The sequence below is a fragment of the Macrobrachium rosenbergii genome, chromosome 23, assembly GCF_040412425.1.
Source record: "Macrobrachium rosenbergii isolate ZJJX-2024 chromosome 23, ASM4041242v1, whole genome shotgun sequence".
Classification (NCBI taxonomy): Eukaryota; Metazoa; Arthropoda; class Malacostraca; order Decapoda; family Palaemonidae; genus Macrobrachium; species Macrobrachium rosenbergii.
The window spans coordinates 2,077,995-2,102,662 of record NC_089763.1 but is presented as its reverse complement, the minus strand read 5'-3'; the positions used below and the strand labels follow the sequence as shown (position 1 = coordinate 2,102,662).

At 36.7% G+C, this 24,668-nt stretch overlaps 1 protein-coding gene across 14 annotated transcripts in view; it reads left to right on the top strand.

Annotated features, from left to right (window-relative positions):
- Positions 1-24,668, top strand: part of LOC136851228 (uncharacterized) — a 354,709-nt gene that overhangs the window by 115,160 nt on the left and 214,881 nt on the right. For 9 of the 14 annotated variants that reach the window (XM_067125164.1, XM_067125162.1, XM_067125159.1 and 6 more), the window contains exons 3-4: positions 10,394-10,441; positions 10,902-11,095. In XM_067125164.1, the coding sequence (XP_066981265.1) occupies positions 10,394-10,441; positions 10,902-11,095 (242 nt within the window). The remainder of the gene's footprint in view (positions 1-10,393; positions 10,442-10,901; positions 11,096-24,668) is intronic. The other 5 variants (XM_067125171.1, XM_067125170.1, XM_067125166.1 and 2 more) reach the window with 1 other exon arrangement.

Sequence of the window (24,668 nt, the reverse complement as noted above, 5' to 3'; positions counted from 1 at the left end):
GTAAATATACGAAGGGGTTGCTGTTGTTTTTTTGTTTTTGTCTTTTACAATAGTACGTCGGTTGTAAATGTAATTTTACAAAGAAAATTGCAAAGAAATATTAGAAAAAGTATGTAAAAGTAAAAAAAAAGTTACTGAATCTTCCTTCTCGTAAATTTACGTGAATATTATACAACAAATATACAAGAAATTTGTTACTGCTTTCATTTCTTATCTATTTTGATATTGTGTGAGCAGTAATAATAATTTTACAAAATCCAAAAAACTTATTTATTAGAAAAAACATATATAAGTTGGTAAAATTTATGATTGTCTTGTAAATGAGACCCCACAAGGGGTTGTAAATAGTCATTTTCAACTTCTCGTGGAAGGTAGGGAAAATTTTTTAGAATTTTTTTTTATTTATACAGTGTGAATGTACGTGTCATTCTCTTTCCATTGATGTGATTTTTTTATTTTGCCGACCTCAAAGTTTCCCCAGTCTGGGGTGCTGCACATTGATAAATTATGCCGTCCCTTAAGGGTTAAGTATTCTGTCAAAATTGGACAGACACCTAATGCAAAATTTATTCATTTAAGTGAAAACTCACACAGGATCAATTGGACTGAAAGTTTAGTGATTGCCAGATCGAAAGATTTCTCTTCATGAAATCTTTTAGAATCTGCAATTATACAGCTTACTTCCAGCTGTAATTTCAACCTTTTGGACTCCTGTAATAGTAAAATGTTCAAGAATGACCTTATAGATAAAATCACTGGCTAAATTACTAATTAGTTACATTATATATGTTTTCTATGTATTTGTATGTTTAAATGTTCATTTCGCAAAAATTCTTATTGTTTACCAAAAGGAGAAAATGTGTTGTACTTTTATAAATATGTAATCAGTTTATTCATTGCAAGGTCTCTTTGGTGGTTAGTCTCTTCCACTGTATAATCCTTCAATTGACTCCTCCTTGTTATTGAGCCAGTTGGCCTAATACTTTGTAAAACCTCTAAAAAGATTTACCTTTGTTTTGGTAGGTCCACTAATTCTTCAACTGTGTTGGATTCCAGGTGCATCTATTCCTTATAATCCCCTCCTCAGAGATATTTGTATGTTATTTGTCCATTATATGAGCTTTCTTGTAAACTTATTCTTATATTTTTTATCAGTCAGCTAGTAAAAACTGCTGTGTCAAAGGCCTAGCAACCACTTTGTTGTCTCTTTTTTCCCCCATAGCATTTGCCTTTATTTATGCATTCATCATGTTCCATATCTTTGTGAATCACTTATACATACATACATGCATACATATACTGTATATCTTCATGATATTGCCTTGTAAAATGTATAGCATTCCATGATTTTGATATATTTACTATTCTAGTTATAATGTGTTCTGTGTAATAATAATAATTGTTGCAATTCGTATGTAATGTAGTGTCAAATCTCAAAAGAGTTAGTGATTTAGATAACTTAACAGCGTAATTTAGAATTAGTAATACGTTTTAATAATAACGTAGTATGTGATCATGTATTTTTTCCCCCAGCAACAAGTGTTCTGTACTTGTGATTTTGTATGTCGTGTTTTGGTTTGGTTGTCATCGCGAAAGATAAAGCATTAACAAGCAAGGAAATGGCAATTGAGTCATGAAAGGTTTTGTCTCATATGAGAAAAAGACGAATGATTTCACAATGTTTTGTGAACTGTTCTGAAAACCAACTTTGGTTCTTTGTCTTGTTTTGAAAGCATGCTGTTTGTGACTGGCCGGTTGCCGTCTGTTTTCATCGTGTTGAGATTTCACTGAGAGCTTCGTCCCATACGATTTTCTGGTAAACACATGTGCCTTTTTGAGACTAAATACACATACCTCGATCGATTATGTCATGTTTTGTAAGATTGCATTGCTCTCATCATGTATTCTGACGCGTTAGTTTTGGCCCCGAAACGTTTTTCCCAAGTAATGACGTGATCTGATTATTTCGTTTCTAACTGGAATCCAAAAATTTCCTCATTCTGATTTTAGAGACCGTTCATGTGGTTCCCTCTCTCTCTTTCTTCAAAAGAGAGAAATTATTAACATAAAATATTTGTGTGGTCACTGGTATTAGTCTTGGCTTTTGAGATCTGAATGTAGGAAAAGTGTGTAACGGCACCTGTCAGAATTGTGTTTTGTGAATCTCAAGCAGCTGCATTTCAGTTGATTTTACAAAAGTTTTCACAAGCTTGTGCAAGGTAAAGTGAATTTTACTTATTATCACCAGAGTATAATAAGGTATGTTAGGGAAATTTTGCCTCAGTGAAATTGTTATTGGTGAATCTTTTGTGTATTTTTGTGTGTTTTGTGTTTGCTATCTCTTGATTTTTCACATTTTATATATTGGTGATTTAACATTTATTTACTTAGCATTTTAAATATTTCTTAATAATGTAACATTGCATACGTGATTTAATTTTCATTTACTAAGATTTACTTTTCAAACCTTGAATAGTTCTTGATAGTTTAAATTTTGCTTGATTAATTTTATTTCTTGATATATTAAAGTTTTTGTTATTTAGTTTTGTTTAATAATTTAACTCAAGAATTAATTAGTTTTGTGTTGTTTTCAAGTAATAGCAAATTTTTTTCAGATTGTGAATTCCAGTTATAAATTTTGAATTTAAAAAATAAATTTTTGTATTTAATGTTTTAAAAAAAAGTGTTTCATTTGTTGGTCACCAGTGAATAGGATTAATTGTGTGCATAAGGGAAAGTGATAATCATGTTTTGTTCCTTTAGTTTTGCTGAAGTGAATTAAGACCAGGGAAACAGTTGAAGTTGTTTGATGGAATGATGTCCTTTTACTCTAGTATATTTCCTGCTTAATTGTTGATACCTCACACTTGTTTTGATAAACTTAGTTTGATTTTTCACGTGATTAATAAGCTTTTTAAGGGATCACTGTTACCTTTAGTGTACTCAGTTGTAATTTTTATTGTTATGAGAGTTCAGGTATCTGGCTGAAGTGAGGTAATTTTTGAAATTTTGTGATTAGCTGTGTAAAACCAGGTACTTGGAACACTTCAATATATATATATATATATATATATATATATATATATATATATATATATATATATATATATATATATATATATATATATATATATATACAATGAGCAAACGCATAGTCCGGCTGTATTTATATCTGTGTGCTGGGTACTTTTAATCCTATAATCGCCTAGCTCTTCCTGTGTGACCTCCACCCTCTTTGACCTTGGTCTTTCTCTGATCCCTGGTTCCAGATGTCCGTTTTCCGTGCGTTCTCTTGCGTTTTTCTTCGTTTCTTTGCTACTGTGGAGTATATGATTTTTCTAGATATGCTGTCTTCAAAGCCGTTTCCGGTGTTCCCTGCCATCGTGTTGTTGGCGCAAGTTATGAAGGCGTTCTCTACAACCAGTCTAGATGTTTTGTTGGTGTTCCTGTACAGAAAACTCATATTTTCCCAGTCTATTCTGTGATCATTTTCCCAACAGTGTTTGGCAACTGCCGACGTCTGATTATAATGCCTTATGTTCTGCAGATGTTGTTTGCTTCGCTCTTTACATGATTTGCCAGTTTCGCCATAGTACCCTTCTTCACAGTCTAGACACGCTGCCATATAAACCCCCTCTAATCTCTTCCCCTCTACCGACTTTTTGTTTCTAACTATTTTATTCCTAATGGTGTTTTTTGTAGCTGCCTATCAATTTGAAATTATTTAGCTTCCTGTTGATGGGTGCAATAGAGTTGTTGTCCGGAACTGTAATTATTTTCTTTCCTACCAAATGTTCCTTTTCAATTTTCCCTCTCCCCAAAATAGTTTTTCCTTGCTTTGATATGTACCAATACTAGGCGATTATAGGATTAAAAGTACCCAGCACACAGATAAAATACAGCCGGACTATGCGTTTGCTCATTGTATTGATAATGTGGACTGTTTGTCCAAGAAAGCTTGTAACTTTTTGAATAAAAACTCCATTAAAATACCATCCAGTTTGAATGAGGTCCTTTTAGTAATTCTACTAATGCACAGAACAATTGTGTATGTGATAAAAAGTTAATATATATATATATATATATATATATATATATATATATATATATATATATATATATATATTATATATATATATACATTTGAGGTTGAAATAGAACATGAAAATGCATTACCTTTCTTGGACACTCTTGTAATCCTTTCTGAAGCTGACTATCCGAATTTCATAGTTTATAGGAAAATCACATTCAGACTCACATATTCACGCCTTTCCTAGCCACTCTAAATCTGCAAAAAGAGTTATTTTGAATATTTTTTGAGAGATTATATGTGATATCGAATTTATTTAACGTTAAATTATTCATCTTTAAGAGTTATTTATAGAATTTATAAATAAAACACAACAAAAAGAAAAGAAACACATATTACAGAATAAATAAAAACCTCCTTACTTTCAATACTCACCTTAGAAATGGTAATATATTCGGTTTATACAACAACAGATGTTAAGTAGATCTGGAACACGAGAGTCAAATAACCAAGGTATTTACAAACTACCATGTACAGTAGAAGATGCGGCAGCGTTTACATAGATGAACGGGTGGATTTCGAACGGGGAAAACGGGAATATAGAGATGCCATTGGAAGTGGAGATGACGACAGCTCTGTTTTGAAACGTGCCTCAGAAAAATCAGCTTTTAGATTTTGATAACATTTACTGACTGGTAACGAAGCAGATAAATTTAGACGAAAACTTGTTGAAGTTATTTTAATTCAAAACTCTAAGGATTTAACTTTCATCAAAACAATCTTAGATTAGATACTTATTTTTTTAATTTTCAAAGCTTTGTGACAAGAATAGATAAACTGTTAAAAGAAGTAAACAAACCACTCCGAATGGATTTTTAGCTGTTAAGATTCTGATGGTAATTTTGTAGTTTTTTATATTTTTATACAAACTTTTCTGTACCTCTTTAAAATTTTAATCAATCGTATTCTGAGGAAGAAAGGAGATAGTCTCTTCGAAAGCTCAATAGGTTTAATTTTCGCGCTTCATGGATTTTACTCAATTGTCTATATAAGGAAAATGTGTATTCTATAATACACACATAATATATATATATATATATATATATATATATATATATATATATATATATATATATATATATATATATATATATGTACCAGGGTTTTGAAATTAGAGCCCCCCTGCCACAGAACATAGCCTATCTCAAAGTACATTATTTTAAGTTTCTATTAAGCTATTTTTCATTTTACATTTCTTGTATTTTCAGACTGAGTAACGGAGTTAGATACAGCCATGGCTAACGACTCGGAGGAAGCAGATGAATTGACCGAATCCAAACTATAACCTTCAGAGAGGCCAGGGATGCTGGTGCATCCCTCCTTTCATGTTTCTGGATAGCTAAATACATTAAAAGAGATGAATCCTTTGTTAAAAGAAACTGGAACAAATATCCATATGACTGTCATCGCAAAACGAGTGAGAATCTTGGAAGGCTTGAGGTACTTTCTCAGGAGTCAAAAGACATCATAGCTGAGGTAGTGTGTAGACCAAGAAAGTCTTTACGTAAATTGGCGCTTGAACTAGAAACAAAAAGGGGAAAGAAGAGAAGTTATAGTGTTGTATATCGTGAGTTGAAAAAATCTGGTATCAAGCCATTTCATGTTATCAGCAAGCCCAACATCACTCAGCAACATAGAGAAGACTGTGCATGGTTTTGTGGTTCATTTCTTAAAGATTGGGGTGAAGCTGACTTTCTCCATGTTGCCGCATCAGATTAATTCTTCATTTACACAGTCAGGAAGCCAAATCATAAAAATGACATCATTTGGGCTGCAAAGTTGGATGATATCAGCAATGACATGCACTATTGCCAAGTTGTGAAATTTCCTGAATGTTTGGGAATTTTTCTCTGTTTCACAGCCAAACGGTTAATGTTGATCATCAAAGAAAAAGGACAGTCATGGAATGGCGAATACTTCAGAGAAACTGTGCTTACTGGTGGAGTATTTCCTTTCCTCAAAGATCCTGAAAATGTGTTATCTGTTGAAGAAGTCACATTTTTGCATGATAAGGCACCATGTTTCAAGACTCTTCAGACACAGGAGCTGCTTCGAAACATTGGTATCGATTTCTTCTCGTCAATTAATTTTCCCGGTAGCTCCTCTGACCTTAATGTGTGTGAAAACATTGGTAGTATCTTAAAGGATCGTGTTGAAGCGCGCACAGTGAACTATGATGGTATACCAAGCCTCGACGACCTGCGAAGAGAGGTGACCAAGTGCTCAGGTAAATGAAGTTTGAGTCTCAGCTTTTTGCAATTTGCTGAAATCATACCCTCAAGAATGCAGGCTGTGGTACAGGCAGATGGAGGCCACACAAAATATTAAATACTCAGAGAGAAACTTTAATAAATGCCTGTTCTGAATTACTTTTGTTTTTGTCCATATCAATTTTAGTTTATGCTGTAGAGGAGGGGGCTCTAATTTCAGAAACACCCTGTATATGTATATATATATATATATATATATATATATATATATATATATATATATATATATATATATATATATATATATATATATATATATATATATATATATATATATATATATATATAGGGAGAGCGGTGATGATTCGGACAGTGGGATGGTCCGGACAGTACATTTCCTGGAAAATGTGAGGGGCCCTCAGCTCTGAGAAATCACGTGAAATCGCGAGAGTTTGTTCGCCATTGACACATGGACTTTGGTTGCGAAGGGTCGGTTACTTTAGGATTGAGGGCAATTTTTGTGGTTTTTCTCACTTCCTATGTAATTTTTTGCGTTTGAATCATAAGCTTTGGTGTAGTGAATATGATAAGGGAGCTGATTATGAGTTTTGGGTGTGAATTTGCACTTTATGACGAAGATGTTGTAGCTATTACCCGCCTGTAATCTGCAAGGGTTTGAAGTTGAGGGTGTCATCAAATGGTTATGATTTGTGGGGGATGATTCGGACACTCTAGGGTTGGGATGATTCGGACGTGTCCGAATCATCCCTCCTAGCAAACCTTTACTAATTATGAATTCCAACAAAGAAACAAAAGATTCTCACTAACATTAAGTTATATTTTGTGTATATGCATTTATTAGCCCTCATTACCTTTACCGTATAAAGCACTTCATAAACCCATCATAGAACCCCCAAATTACAAATTAAAATGTGAATATCAAATCAGGATTCCATTCCATTGGCATTCACCTATATTACACTGATGTTTTTCAAGAAAGTCACTTTGCCAGGGCTTTTGTGACTGATAGGCCAAAGCCAACTACACCACCTAAAAGCACAACCACCTCGCATGAAATACCTCAAGAACATTAAAAAGCAAGAAAAATACAAAAAAGTTAGATACAGAGGCCCAGACAAGTGATGAAGACCTTCATCATCTTGACAGCCGATCTTAACAATAATTCTTCTGATATCTCAGAGCAGATAGAAGACAAAGAAGTGGTTTTTATTGATAAAGTCCCAGAGGAGGGAGATTTTGTTCTTGTTGGGATAGATCCAGTAAAAGGTAGCAAAGTCTATTATGTAGGCAAATGAATCAGCAATTTAGACGAGGGTGATGAATTTCAGGTTTCTTATTTAAGATAATCACAGAAATTTGCTGCTAATAGTTTTAAATTTCCAGAAATTGAGGATGAAGCAACTATTGGTAAAGAGGCAGTAACTGGAGTGCTTCCAAACCCAGTTCAGCAGAGTATGAAAAGAAAGCAGGGGTATTTCAAATTTTGTTTTTCTTTTGCAGGATACAATATTCGTTAGGCCAACTTTAATATTTAGGCACAACAAATTTCAAGTATTTGAGTTACGATTTATGTTTGGTTTTTACTCATAGAGAATAATTTCAAGTAAATTTTGGTCATTTAAGAATTTGGTGGCAAGGATATTTCAAGTTTAGTTTTTGTTTTGAAGGTTTCAATATTCTTTAAGACTACTTTAACATTTATTCTCAGCAAACATCGTAGATTTTCTGTCTGCCATTCACTAAGGGAGAGAATAATCTTTTAAGGTGATTATGATTATTTCAATAAAACACTTCGTTTGGTATTTCTGTTTCTGACTTGAAGGTAAATGTCAATTATAATAATTGTCCGAATCATCCCATGCTCTTGTCCGAATCATCACCATGGGTAGGGATGATTCGGACATTTTGGAAACTTGTACTTGAAGATAAATAGCTTCAAGTATAGTAAAGTATACGACTTGCTACATTTACCGGTAAATGTAGGATGATGAGGCTACACACTGACATGCCAAGGATATCACTGCTCCTTAAACTCTGACTTCTAGAGAGCAATTAAAAAAATGTCCGAACCATCACTGCATACATATATATATATATATATATATATATATATATATATATATATATATATATATATATATATATATATATATATATATATATATATATATATATATATATATATATATATATAGAATAGGAGGCGGTAGTTGCTGAAAACTCGATCAAGATCCGAAGAGGGAGAGGGACTGTCATGTTGATATCATGAATTTGTTAAAGTTGTCGACGTTTCAGGACCACAAGTCCCATTTTCAAGGCTGAAAAGACAAAAAAATTACAATCTTTACAATGACTCAGACAAGAACGAATATTAAAAATTACAATAATTATAAAACAATTACAACAGATAAACAAGCACTGAAATACAGAACAGAAGGCACACCTATATTTCACGAAGAAAGACAGTCGAGTGACAATGAAGGGTGCCTTGGGGTTCCAGGAACACTCACGATAGGTATAGAAGCATGGCAGAGGTCTGGGAGTTTAACTGCAGAACAATCTGTTTAATAGATAATGATTCCAGAACCGTTAGAAGTTGGTCATTCGAGGCTCTACCCAATATTTCAAAATCAGCATATTTTATTTTATGTTTACATTTAAGCTTATGGTCTCGTATGCTAGAGAACTCATGGTTCGATAGTTTCACCGCTGTTCTGTAGCTAACACCACCATGAGAATCTATTCTCACCTTCAGCAACCTCCGTGTGCAACCGACATATGCCCCCAGGTCACACCTGGGGCAAGTGACTTTGTAGCCTATATTACCCTATGTAATAGGGTCGATGATGAGTTTAACTTGAAACTGAAAAAGCAATGACTGTCAAAATTAGATCCCAGACCTGTAAACGAGTTTTTTCTGAAAATCGTGGTATTAAAACGATCATTATTCCTAAAAACTAAAACGTCTAAAAAGGATAGCGTGTTCTTATTCCTATTTTCATATTCATTGGTAAACTTTATATTTTGATGTATACCAATAACATATTCTAAAAAGCGTTCTGCATCACTACAAAGTCACTTGCCCCAGGTGTGACCTGGGGGCACATGTCGGTTGTGCACGGAGGTTGCTGAAGGTGAGAATAGATTCTCATGGTGGTGTTAGCTACAGAACAGCGGTGAAACTATCGAACCCTGAGTTCTCTAGCATACGAGACCATAAGCTTAAATGTAAACATAAAATAAAATATGCTGATTTTGAAATATTGGGTAGAGCCTCGAATGACCAACTTCTAATGGTTCTGGAATCATTATCTATTAAACAGATTGTTCTGCAGTTAAACTCTCAGACCTCTGCCACACCTCTATACCTATCGTGAGTGTTCCTGGAACCCCAAGGCACCCTTCATTGTCACTCAACTGTCTTTCTTCGTGAAATATAGGTGTGCCTTCTGTTCTGTATTTCAGTGCTTGTTTATCTGTTTTAATCGTTTTATAGTAATTGTAATTTTTAATACTGTTCTTGTCTGAGTCATTGTAATGATTGTAAATTTTTTGTCTTTTCAGCCTTGAAAGTGGGACTTGTGGTTCAGAAACGTTGGCAACTTTAATATTTAAAGTCATGATATAAATATGCCTGTCCATCTCCCCTCTTCGATATATATATATATATATATATATATATATATATATATATATATATATATATATATATATATATATATATATATCGTGTGTGTGTGTCTGTCTTAGGCAGGGCACCTATTATTTTGTTTGTACTGCAAATGTTATCACATTTGCAGTTAACGGAGATGTCCGTGTGGATGTAGAATTTAGTGAAACTTAAATCTGAAAATTCTTGGCTATGAGGAAAGGCTGGTGGTTTTTGTCACTTGCGGTTTTTTTTTTTTTTGCACAGCAAAATGCCCGGTGTAAGGATCATTATTAGCAAGTCGTTAAGTATGTGCTTGTCGCCTTCGCTCAGTCCATTTCTGTGCTAATCATATGTTTTCGGACAAATATTCGATTCTTGAAGACGAAACGTAACATGAAGTAACTTTCGAATCACTTACAGGAGGAACATTGAGTCGAGGATAAAGCCAGGTGCTCATGACAAAAGAAGGTGAGTTACATTTGATTACTTTCAGGCATCATTTACGGTGGGAGTGTCAGTAAGGAAGAGGTGAGTAATCTTAGATTGATTGTTAAGAAAATGGTTTGGAATGCTTAAACTCGTGTAAACTATGTGAAATCATATTTAAAGTTTCTGAACGCCTGCAGTAGGCTAATAACGTTAGAAATATGAAAGTAATGAATATGATGACTTCAATTTTTTTGTGAAAAATGAGCAATGTAAATTACCCTTTTAAATGTGAAGTCCTCATGTCATTCATATAAGACTGGATCTGTGTGCTTCATTTAAAGGCGATTTATAAAATTAAAACCTCAGTGGCATTAATTTTTATTGTTATTCATTCAAACTACCCTTGTTTCCCAGTGTTGCATCAATACCAAGCATTAATACAAATATCATTTGGTCTCTGTTCATGACTAAAAGATACCATATCCTTGGAAACTTTCAGCAACCCTACCCATCTGGCCTGCCAACACCCTTTACTGGACGTGAACAACCCCGAAATTTACCGCTTCTTCCATAAAGTAGATCCCATCCAGTGTGGCGAAGAGGCAGATTGGGTCAAAGTCAAAGGTTCACAAGCCACCATCACTGCTAAAGCCAAAGAGGACCATGGCGGGGACATTGAATGCTCTTTCACAGGTGAGTTTTCAGAGAATACATTTTTGCTCTGTTCTGTGAATGAATAATAAGGACAGTTTATTTGTTTTTGCAGTAGTAGTATGCTTTTACGCCATTTCTTCTCATAATTAGTCCTTTGCTTCGCATCATTCTGCAAGATTACACTGTAAAAACATATTTTATATGGGAGTTTGCTTTCACCCAGTATTAGTGTTAGGCTACAACTCCATAAACATACATGGCACGGGTAAAATAGCAGTGTTTATGGATGCTATTTTTCTAAAGGAATGTGCAGCCCAAACATACAGACGCCATTACTCTCTCCGCTGGTGTGCATTTTGTAAAGGCCTGCAGCATTGGATTTACTGTGACTTATGCATGCAGTGCAATACTTTACGGAAGTGTAGTGTTGTAATGCTCCCTCATTTGCCGTGCATTTGTGCCCTCATGTTGATATAAAACTTTCATTTTAAAGAGAAACTTGTTTACAATTTTATTTAATGTTTTCCACTGCACACTAAATGTAATGATGGAGTCCTAAGACAGTAAACCACACATAAACATGTCACACATCACAGGAGCCTACAGGACAGGGGCTAAGAGTTAAGTACTGTGGATGGCCATACTCACAGTGGGAATGTTGAGGGAGAGGAGCCTGCCTCCCCATCTCTACCACGCTTGCTCCCTCAAGAAAAAACCCGCCATTCAGGGGTTTTTAGAGGAATCCTGCCTGCATAAAGAAGAAAGACAGTGATGTGAAGAGGAAAAAAGAAGACAACAAAAGGAGTTGCATAGAAGGGAGGATGAGCTTCACAGAGAGGAGGAAAATGCCAAGTTGAATACACTCAGCCAGATACTCTCAATTGATAGAACTCCCAACTCAGGTGACTCCACACCTGCTGCAGAGATAGGTGCTTTCCACTGCAACCAATCTTCTCTTCCTCCACCACAGATGGCAATAGCTCAACCGCTGTCCCCACTTAAGGTTGGTGCAACATTCCAAGTGTTCATGGAATGGAGACATCGGTAGGGTGACTATGCCATCATGGTTGATCTTCTTAAGCTCCCTCGAGAATAGCACATGATGTTTGTTGGAGCATACTTTGCAAATTCCCCCGCCCCCCACCCCCACCAACCACATTATGTCTGTAGACAAAGTTCAGGATGCCCTACAATCTCACATTAAGGGTCAACACAAGGAAGTAATTTGGTGAAAGGAATTACACAGCTGCAAACAAATGGAAGGAGAGTCTTTTGCTGATGTCTACATGAGACTTCGATGCATCACAGAGGAAGATGACTTGTACCCAGGGAATGCAGTGACATATGTGGAGACCCAGTTGAAAATTGTTATTCTGATGGCTGTTTGAGATACTGAACTGGAACAGAAGTTAATCTCTTTGGACACCGATTTGTTGTTACAAGACTTTGTCACGACTTGGTGGCTGTATGAAGCAGCCAAAAGTACAACCTCCACAATGCATGCTCCACCCAACCAGTTGTGCACTGTTTCTGCCTACAAGAATGAAAAGCAGAATAAGAGAAGTTGGTAGCCCAACTTTCGAAACAGACATCAACACCAGTTTCTTTATGCCAGTGTTGTGCCCATCAGCATGCCCCTATATGTGCCCAGCAGTCAACAGTACTTGCAAAAGCTGTCCCAGCTGGGTCATTAGTCCAGGGCAATTAAATGCCCTTCCAGCAAAGCCCAGTGCTGCCTTTGCCATCGCATTGGACACTTTGATGAGTGCTGTAAGAAAATGAAGAAGAGCCATCGACATGGATCTTCAAGCAATATTGCTACCATAGCTGTCATCACTTAGGATCATCTACCTACACCACCTTCAAGAAGCCCAAATCCATCTGTGCCCACCCATCATTTGGTGATGTTAAGTTGCACATACGGCAGATGTTACCAAACAGGTGCTGACATCAACATGGCTGGCCAACAACATCTTGAAAGTCTGATAATCTCCAGGAGCAGGTTGGAACCTCCTCTGCCAACTGTCACATTCACTGAGAATGGGTCTCAAATGGAACCTGCTCTCAGAACATTCCAGGCTACCCTCATCTTAGGCAAGCTCTCTTGTTTTGCCAGGATTCAAGTCCACAAAAATGTCCAGACGCCACTTTTGTGCCAACAAGAGTTGGCCAAAATATCTTCATACATCCCAAAGCCCATTTTGGAAGTAAAAAATATAACAGATGCAAGAAGTTATCCATCTCAGTCATAACACCACCTTCAGAAGCTAAGGGATATTTCCTATGAGAATTCCAGCACATGCTGGTACCTGAAGAAGACTTGAAGTCAGCTCTTCTCGGAACCTTCCTTGAGGATCCACTTGAAGGGTGGTGCAGTGCCCTTCACCATACACACTTTGAGACAGATTCCATTCACCTTCAAGGATCAGGTCAAAGAAGAACTTGGTTTCTTGGTGACCCAAGAAATAATCAAACCTGTTGGTGATAGCCCTTCAACCTAGTGTCACCCTCTTGTCGCTGTCACTAAGACTGGACCAGGAATACGCATCGCAGTTGACCTCTTCAAACTGAATCACAAAGTTTCCTGCCCAGCCCATCCTTCACTCACCCTTTGCAGCTATCCGTAGTGTGGACCCAGAAGCGTGGTATTTCACCACAGTTGAAGCCCTCTGTTGGTACTGGAAAATGGAACTGGCAGAAGATCAACATTTGACTACTTCTATCATGCCATGTGTTTGGTTCAAACACTGTACTGGACTGATGGGCTTCACAGCTACCTGAGACACCTGCCTGCTAGGTGATATGGCCCTTCAAGGAGTCAAAAATTGTCAAAGTCATGAACACACCCTTCTCCATGAAAAAGACTACTATACACACTTGCAGTGTATCTACGAAGTGCTCAACAGGGATCACCTCCAACAAGGATAAGTTTATGGTTGCCACACCCACCATGACCTTCTGCAGATATATCTCTCAGGAAATGGTATTTCAGCTGACCAAGAAAGTCAACGCCATCAGGGATTTCCTGACCCCTGCCAACTTGACTACCATCTAATCATTGATGGGACTGGTCATTGTATTGGCAGAGTTCACCCCTGACATCTTCACTACATCTCAGCCTCTATGACCCCTCATGAGCCCAAAGAGAACATTTGTTTGGCCATGTGCATCAAGTTCTCTCACCAGTCCACTTGTTCTCACCTTTTTTGACCCAGGCCTACCCATTGTCCTGCAGACAGATGCTTCATGCCTCAACATTATTGGATATGCCCTCTGCAGGACCATGGAGGTGGACATGTAAAGTTCCCACTCAACAGGTTCTCTATGATGAACCTCCCATTTTCTATGGTGCCTTCACAGCTGACCCAAGGTCGCACGTACACAACCTTATTATCATTGTTGTGATTTGTATATTTATTACTTGTTCATTTGCCCTTATACATAGTATATGTGTCAGAGTATTTTTTGTGTCCAGTCAGCTGTTGTTAATCGTCATGTTTTCTATATGTACCTGTCCTGTTTTGTGTAGAGAAATAGTTTGACCTCGGGTCACTTGTAAATTTTGTACTGGCGTCTGCATATATGCTGACATCCGCACAACGCTTTATAAGCAGGTTGCTTCATTAATAAACCAGCAGTACTTGTCTTCCTGCTCTTTCTTTAACACCTCTCACAGACACCTTCGTCTAGTTCAGTGTGGCTCTTGGTTTCTTCCCAGTACAGAGACACATTATGCCATGATCGACCTTGAGATGCTACCCATCATCTGGGAGATATTGGAACATAGGTTATATTTAATTGGCCTACAGAATTTCAATGTGATGATGAACTACCACCCCCTTATACCTATCCTGAACCACTACATGCTGGACGCTATTGAGAATCCCCACCTCCAGCACCCGAAGAAAAAGATTTTGCCCTACCACTTCATAGCTGTGTGGCATGCTGACAATTCACTTTCATTTCTGATGCTCTGTCTCAAGCCCCAGTCAGTGACCGCATGCCGGAGGATGAGACCTCAGGTGCTTCTTTCGCCACCCATCTCAGAGCTATCATCCCCCTCGACTTGGGCCCACCTTGACATGGTGAGGGGGCTCTTGAACCCCAGGAATTTATTCCAGGGTTTGAGTCCAAGAGCCTCATATATCATTATATATTTCTTTTGATTAATTTTTGTGGAATTTTCCGCTTTTGCTAAAATTAATTGGACCTGTTAAATAGGAAAAGATATCATAGCTCCGACTGGGTTTATATCCAAAGCTAAATAGTGGGGACTGTGGTAGGACCATCAACTACCCGATAATGTTTGGGCCTGAGAGATATCAGATTGATAGCTCAAGGGTGGACCACGGATTCCAGGGGGCTCTGGTTCTGGGGATAGGGCTCTTGGCATTCTATCCAGTTTGCCCATAATATGATTAGGATGGAGATGCTGGTATTCTTGTAATACCATTGGTCCTAGCAAGTGGGTTAGTCTTACACTTGGGCCACTCTAATCATGTTGTGCCATCCCCTGTGGGGTAGGGTAGGGACGTGGACATTTGGGAGTCGGCTCTCACTTGTGCCATTGGTGGAAGAGTAAACTCCATGAAAGGCTGATGTTATCTTTTTAAGGTTTTCAGTTTAAATTTTTTTCTCCCCTTCAAATCTTAATGACAAGTAAAAATAAAGATTTGAGTACCCCTGGGCCCTTTGATGGTACTGACTCGGCACAGTTGACGACTGCTGGAACCTCATCTGACAAACTTTATTTAGAAAAATCAGAAAAAACCCTAGTGTAATTACACTGGAACCCTATGCTCCAGTACAGAGCAAATCTGAAAAAGTAAATATTGTCTTGACCCAATCTTGACTCGCTTTGGCTCCCTCTTTGGGATTGGAAGTTGGTCAAGGTTTCTAACCTTAGAGACAGAAAGGAAAATTTCAGTCATAAAGTTAGAAAACTACCTGTTAAACTGACACATTCCATGGCAGAAATCCCATTCAGACAGTTAAGAGAAAAGATGTGGCTTATAGAAGCCACAACAGAGAGTCAGCCTGTAACGACAATAGATCATATGAAGGTAAAAAAAAAAGCATGACCATATGAATAGCATTCATGGTACTATTGTGTTTTCTGAGAACAGTGACGAACCAATTGTAAAAGAGTATTCTCTTGGACTCTCTTAAAAAAAGATATCCCAAAGTTCAAGACTGTGAGGTAAATAATATACTGAGTAAGCAAAGAAATAAACAAATGTTAAGAATCACAAAAATAAAATTTTACCTCAAAAAATAAAAATATTAAGCCAAAACAGAGAAATAAGACCATATGTGCCAAAGCCACTACAGTGTAAAAATTGTAGTAGATATGGGCCTGCAAAGAAACATTGTAGAAATGAACCTGTGTGCACGTATTGTGGATCTGAACAACATGCCACACAATGGAAGTGCAGTGAACCAAAATGTATAAACTGTGGGCAAGACCATCATGCAAGGTCCAAAGAATATATGTACTATATATACAATACATTTAAAATTATTACAAGAAAGAACTGGTATGTTTATAAAAGAAGCTAGATTAGAATTAAAAGTGAGAGGAATTCAAGATACGTCTAAGAAACATACATATTCTTCAATAACAAGAACCAAAAATGAAAGAAAAACGCAAACAGATAGTAGTAACAGAGCACAGAAAAATAAATCTCAAGAAAAAATTAATACTTTACAGAAAAAGAACTAAAATCGTAAAGAACGAAGAAACAGATGCAAATGATATGGATAATATTTTATCAAATTCGTTTGAAATATTAATGCGAATAGCTCAAGAAGATACTACCACAGAAGTAGCAGAGGTAAGTTGTTAAGGACTAAAATTACAGATAAAACAAGACCTTTGGAGAGAACTTCACCCAAAACGAAGAAACCAACTGTTATTAGAGAAACATCAGTTAAACCAAAGACAAAGGATATGTAGAAAGAACAAAAAGAAAAACAAGCTAAGGTTATGCCTTTGTCTCCTAAAATAGCAATAAAACCTATGGAAGCAGATATCCAAGAGAAGTAGAAGAGATCCATGCCATAGATAGCAATGATTATGTCAAGGGAGAAGAGATTACTCATCTCCAATAATTGGTACAAGAACAAATGAAACAAGAAATATAACAAATGTTGATGTAACGATTGTTTCACTGAATTGTGCAATAACATCATCATGATGATATCTTATCACACCAACATTGTATCCACTGCATAGAGGCCTGATTTTATTTGTAGAGGTCCAAATCTATACAGATTGGCCCATGTTCACACCCACTAAGTATGTGATCCATTGTCTGGATGGGATGACCACATGGGCACTCAGCAGAGGGGGCAAGACCCCATTTATGAAGATTGTCTCCAGTCCTTCCAACTCTAGCTCTTGCTCGATTAAGAGCTACCCAATCCTTTCTACAGAGGTTTGTTCCATGGGGAAGAGACTCACATGGGCTCTGGATGGCCTCACCTAGTGGGCAGTGGTCAGTTTCTCTCCTGCGTTCTAGGCGGTAAGTTACTTACTCCCTGGGGTCGAGGCTGGTGGTGGTTATGAAGCTCTTGTGGGATTTCAATCTTTGTCTAACCACCTGGTGATCATAGAGCGGGTGCCTTTCATCATTCTCTTGTTTATATTTTTGGGTCTTTGAATGGGCTATTCGGCAGATGTTCGGTGGTGCAATGCCTGCCAATTTATGGAGCACTGGAAGGGGTGTTGGTCTTAAGGCACCAGTAATTATGCGACGTGCTTGATTGAGTTTGGCTTCAACTTTATAGGAATGACATGATCTTTCCCAGACTGGTGAGCAGTATTTGGCAGTGGAGTAGTTGAGTGACAGAGCTGTTTGTCTTAGGGTTTGAGGATTTGTTCCCCAATTTGAATTGGCAAGTTTGCTAAGGAGGTTATTCCTGGTAGCTACCTCCTCCTTTACTTTCCTTACATGCTCCCTAAAAGATAATGTTTGGTCTAATGTAACGCCTAAATAGACGGGGAAGCTATCATTCTTCAGCTTCTGATCATTCCATGAGATGTTCAACTCCCTTTTTGACTGGTGGTTTTTAAGATGGAAAGCACACACCTGTGTTTTGTATGGGTTGGCACTTAGGAAGTTTTGCTTGTAGTATTCATTAAGATCTTTCAAAGCATCTGATAATTTGCTTTCAATGATAGTAAATGAATCTGACTGGATGGCTAGGTACAGATCATCTGCATATATAAATCTACAGATATCACTGAACTGTGGTTGATTGTTGGTATAGATGTTGAAAAGCATGGGGGCCAACGCAGACCCTTGTGGGAGGCCGTTTTTCTGTTTTCGCCATCTGCTTCTCCTGCTGTCCATTTCGACAAAGAAAAGTCCGTTATTCAGCAATGACTGGATGATATGTTCAATGTTTGAGTTGCGAATAACTTTGCCAAGTTTCAAAAGAAGCAACCTGTGGTTCACAGTGTCATAGGCTGCTGTTAGGTCAACAAATACTGCCCCTGTGATTTTCCCAAGCTCAGAACCATCCTCAATGTACTGAGTGAGGCTAAGTAACCGAGAGCAACAAGATCTTCCTGCCCTGAAGCCAGCCTGGTCTGGTGTCAGTTGCTCTTCGACTGTGGGAGATATGCGATCCATTATCATTCATTCATACAGTTTGTATAAGATGCAGAGAAGAGGTATTGGCCGATAGCTCTTAAGGATCTTTGGGTCTTTGCCAGGTTTTAGTAAGGCCACAACTTTAGCTCTTCTCCATAGTTTTGGGATCTGGAATGTTTTTGCACAGTTGTTAAGAAGTGCCACTACCCATGATTTAGTCTTGCTGCCAAAGTGCAGTATTATCTCAGATGTAATGTCATCCAACCCAGCAGCTTTTCCAGGTTTAAGGTGTTTCATGGCTTCTTGGAGTTCTTCAACAGTAAATGGTTCAAACTCCTCATTATTTTCTTGCATGACACGTTACATTTCGTCCTTTATTCTTTTGAGATATCCTCATTCTTTGTTATATGGCTTTCCATTAAGTAAGAGTTGTTTTGCTTTTGCGTTAGGTGTTACTGCAGCTGTTCTTGTTTGGGTGTTCTTATCCGAGATCAGTTTACTACTTGTTTTCCATGCTTTCTTACTGCTCTGAGTCATATCTGTGCTGGTTATCAGTTCTTGCCATCTCTCCTTTTTCTCGTTGGCTACAGAGGCCAACAAAAGCTCTCCTAGTGTCTTGGACAAACGGGTCTAAACTGTATGCTTGTGTATAATCCTTGTAAATCCCTTTACCTTGGTCTGTGATACATGTGATATAATTATTTCTGCTTCCTCTTGGAATATGCTTCCTTGACTCTGTCCATACAAGTTTCTTGAAAAGTTCATAGTTGTCTGGTTCTGGTTCGATGCTATTTATCTTGTCATCCAGCTCTGATGTGAAATATTCCCACTTTGATTTTCGGAAGTTGAATCTTGGTATAGGTTTAGACTCAAGAGCTCTGATAACGGGTCTAATGTTAACAGCAATAGGTCTGTGTTGAGATTTTGGAATTGGGTCACAGACTGATTTTTCAAAGTTTGGTTAGTGACAAGATGACACAAATGCCAGGTCAGGATTATATCCTCTCTTCTATCTTGTGCTCATAAAAGATGGTTTATCTTTTGTGCTATGGAGAATGGTTAGGTTGCTATTTAGATCCCATTCTTCTACAGCCTCTCCATCAGTGTTATTCTGGCTGTAGCCCCATATGGAGTTGTGGCTATTGAAATATCCAATCACTAAGGATGCCCTATTTCCCAGTTGTGATTTTGAGGTCATTTAATGGCATCGGAGGTGGTTTGTACACAGACATGATGCTGATGTTTTTGGTCTCTATTTGGAGTATCTCCATCCCCTCATCCTATAGGTCAGCACTGTTCACTGTAAAGGCTTTCCCCTTCACGTATATTGCACTACGGTGGACGGGATCTGGGTGGTAGATTGCCAGATGCATGCCTGGCGTTTTTGGTGGTACTGAGTCCTTATGTGTCTCTTGAAGACGTAAAATGTCCACTTTAAGACTGCTGAGATTTTCCAATTTTGTGGCTGAGAGGCCTTCTGCATTGAAACTCATGACTTTCAGGTTCGTGGGTTTATCCTTTTACCACCCCACAGAAGATTCGGGTGTTGTGCGTTATGCAGTAATTGGTCTCCGTCAGGATTAACAGGGGCACCACGGGAAGGTTTGCTACTTGCCCCCACAATAACAACAAAAACACAACAAAAGATGGTATAACAAACATTATAAGAAATCTTATGAAATATAGAAAGAAAGAAACCACTGATTTGAACACCCATGAAAAAGGTTGCTTGGGCATTGCACACTTAATATATTATAAAGAAAAACAAGCAAATGTCGTGAGTAAATTATTAGAGGAAATACAAATTGATAATACAAAAAAAGAAGGCACAACTCGACGGCTATAACAAAATATTTTCAATAGCTATGTTATACAATGGAACGTAAATGGTCTATAGACCAGAATACACCTAGGAGAAGTGCAACGATTACTAAAAGAATATGAACCAATGATATTATGTTTACAACATGTCAACTGTCTCAACGATAGGTAAATACACCTTAGCATCTACATCACGAGAGGAAAAAGGAAATTTTTAGGTTCAGCCATATATGTACATAAAGTATGTTTGACAAAGTACCTGTAAACATTACTGAATTACAAATATCGGGTATGAAAATCCGAATAAAAACGATAATTGTGTAAATTATAATTTATACAACTAATCTAATAAAAATACGGCACTGATAAACTTAAAGATATACTAAACAATACCAAGGAACCTGCATTAACAGTAGTGGTCTCAATGCTCGTAACCCAATATGGGGCTGTAATTGTACGAACTCAAATAGAGCAGGAAATAAAATAAAAGGATTCATAGATTCAGATGACATGTGCTGTATAAATGATGATGAAATCAGCAGATATTTTTCAGAACACATGTAACATTTTCCTCAGCAGACTTAACTTTATGTGCAACAAGTATAGTTGACAGATTAGATTGGAATACAGTTGACGACTTGCTCACCAGTGACCATTTCCCAATATTAATTTCATCATTAGAAAATGATCCTGCCAAGCATGTCCCTCAATATAACATTTATAAAGCAGATTGGGAACGATATGAATTTCACACTACGAATATCCCACCATTTGTGTTTATAAATGATCATAATGAAACTAATAGATTTCTTGTTAATTTCATCAAAATTGCTGCTGATAAAGCAATACCAGAATCAAAACCTCATCCAACAAAACACAAAGTTCCATGGTATTCTGAAAACTAACGGAATTAATAAAAATAAAACATTCAGTAGGGAGAGGATTAGATAATTTGAATAGAAAGTTCAGTAAAATAAGTAAAGCATTACTGATACTGGAAGGAACTTTACAAAAGATTACTATATTATTACTAGAAATTGATACATTAAAACCTCTATGCAACAAAATATCTGCAAAATTTAAAAAAGAAGTAATTCAAGGAAGAATCATTTCATGGAAGAAATTTGTATCAGATCTCTCTAATAATACTCTCATACAAAAAATATGGGAAAAATTCAGGAAAATAAATGGTACCCATGCTAAACCACTTAGACATGTCATATTAAACGACAAAAAAAAAAAAACTGTATCCAAAAGAAATAAGTAATGTAATCAGAGAAAACGTAGCAAATGTAAGTAGTGATAAAACTTTGGATGAACACTTCTGCTCAAAGAAAAATAATATAGAATTAATAATATTAAATTTTGAAACAATAAAAGTTATATATTATAACAGAAAACTTAATATGGAAGAGTTGGAATATGCTCTCTTGAACAGCAGTAAATTTGCACCTGGAGATGAAAATATTAGTTTTGAGATGATCTGCCACTTAGCACTTTTGGCAAAGTCATAATTATTACAGTTTTATAATAATTTATGGGTTAGAAATTTATTTCCGGATGAATGGCGTAAAGCTATAATCATTCCTATCCTCAAACCTGGAAAGGATCCAAGTAATATAAATAATTACAGACCAGTTTCTTTAACAAGTTCCTTATGCAAATTATTAGAGAAAATGGTAAATGCTCGACTAACATGGCACATTCGAGAAAATAAAATTATGACTCCCACTCAGTTCAGGTCACAGTGTAACAGATCTACATGGGATTCTCTATCCAGTTTAGAAGACCACAAACAAAATCAAATTACTGTAGCTGTCTTTTTTGACATTGAAAAGGCATACGATACTACTTGGAGGTATGTAATATTAAAAACTTTATATAAAAACAGCATCTGTGGACATTTACCTAGGTTTATCCAAAACTTTTTGACAAATTGCAGTTTTCAGGTGAGAATTGATGATGTTTTGTCCAGAGCATTTCCATTTGAAAATGGTGTTCCACAGGGAAGCATCCTTAGTGGCACACTGTTTATTTTAGTGATAAATGATATCAGTAATAATCTACCTACTGGAATAAAAAGTAACCTGTGTATGGATGATTTTACCATATATTAATCAGCATCTCGCATAAAACATGCAGAGCGAATCTTTAATAAAACTATAATAAAAATAGATGAATGGACCTCATCTGTAGGCTTTAAATTATCCATACATAAGACTCAAGCAGTTGTTATTTATTTCTAAGAATGAAAAGCGGAAGAAAGGTGAAAAAATAGATTTAAAAATCAGTAATCATAGTATACCAATTGGCCAATGTGTCAAAACGTAAAAGAGCATTAAATCTAATTAAAAAACTATCGAACACTACTTGGGGAGCTGATAGACATACCCTTACTGTACTGTATAAAGCAATAGTGATGTCTTTTAATTGACTATAGAAGCGAAACATAAGGATCAGCATCAGATGCAATGCTGAAAGCGTTGGAACCAATTCACAATGAAGGCCTTAAAATATGTTCAGGAACCTTTAGATCACACCAAAGTCATCTATACAGGTTGAATGTGATGAACTACGTCTCTCTCTCCATGAAGAGAGCCCTGAGAATTCAGACAAGTGATTCTCCAACCAAAAAATTATTTGAATTAAGAGCTGCATCTATTACCACATATTTACCACCCTTCCCAATCACATCTAGAGGATTATTCGAGTCACTGAATATAAATATACAGCTACCTTCAATAGTAAAATTTCCTCCTCCTTGATACGGAGTGGGATATGCTGCAGTATCCCCAGACAAAATGTATCAGTTCTCTCTGCCAGACAACGCCTCAGTCTTTACAGCTGAGTTATGTGCAATAGCATCAGCCATAAAAGTGATTAAAGAAGCCTCTAATAATTTTGTTATTTATAGCGCCTCCAGAAGTGCTATAGAAGCCATTCAAAATTGCAATCCAAAAAATAATATTGTACAACAGATTAAGTTTTCACTCCATAAGTTATATAATAATGGAAAAAATATTGAAAGATGTTGGATTCCTGCCCATGCAGGGATTAAAGGAAGCGAAGAGGCTGATAAAGCAGCTAAAGAAGTAGTCCACATGGCAAGGGCAAATGTAAATATCCCTATTAGTGACTATATAAGATAAATAAAAGCAATCGTCGTTGTAAATAAATGACAAAATGTATGGAATGAAGAACCTGAAAATGATAAATTAAAACAAACAAAACCTGGTGTTAGAAAATGGAGTTCATCATATCAAGAGAGACTATGCGCATTGCAAGTGGTTCTGACTCGAGTGCTCAGAGTGCAGGGTGACAACGATACCGGTCAGACACGTTTTGTGTGAGCGCCCGAAGCATGACACCAATGACTGTCCACTTTTGGAAATATATCAATTAGAGAAATTTTATCTGAATCTTCTACATTTTCAGTAATTCCGATTTTAATGTTAATGAGGAACTGTGATTTAATTAATAAAATATAAAGATAAGTAAATAATAAAAATACGAAAACCCTTAGGGTGTTTAAAGAACTTAAAAACAAAATTTTAAAATGTTACTTAACTCATTCTGAATTTTAATATACCTTTTTAGTGTGTATATATGGAAACGTGAGTAAATTTATTTATTGTGTGGGTGTGTGTGTTCCAGTATGAGGGCATGCGCTTTTGTACAGTTTTTAATTTAATTTTCATTCATTCATCACCATACTGAATGACCTATTTGGTCCCAGTGCTTGGTCTCTGACCTAGACCTGGTATTTCATGCAGATCCTTCGGGCCAGCCCTGTGAGAGCTGATAGTCAGCTCAGTGGTCTGGTTAAACTATTTTAATAGTAATAATAATAATAATAATCAGGGCTATCATATCTGTGAACACTGTTGCATCTTCAGAAGAACCTTCAGCCCAAGACGCTGATAGGATTCCCAGGATCTGTTCTAATCTCTACACGTTAGCTCAAAAGACCAGCAGGTCCCTGGTGGAATGAAATTTTTAGTAGCCTTAGGCAGATCACTAGAAAATGTTTTTAAAAATATAAGAAAAGTGAATCCCCTAATGCAAGTTAATTTATCAGCGTAATTTAGCCAGAAATAAAATGTGGACGGACAGACAAATCTGGCACAATAGTTTTCTTTTCCAGAAAACTAAAAAGGCAGTACTTCAGAAAAGCAAAAAGAGAATCGTGGTCT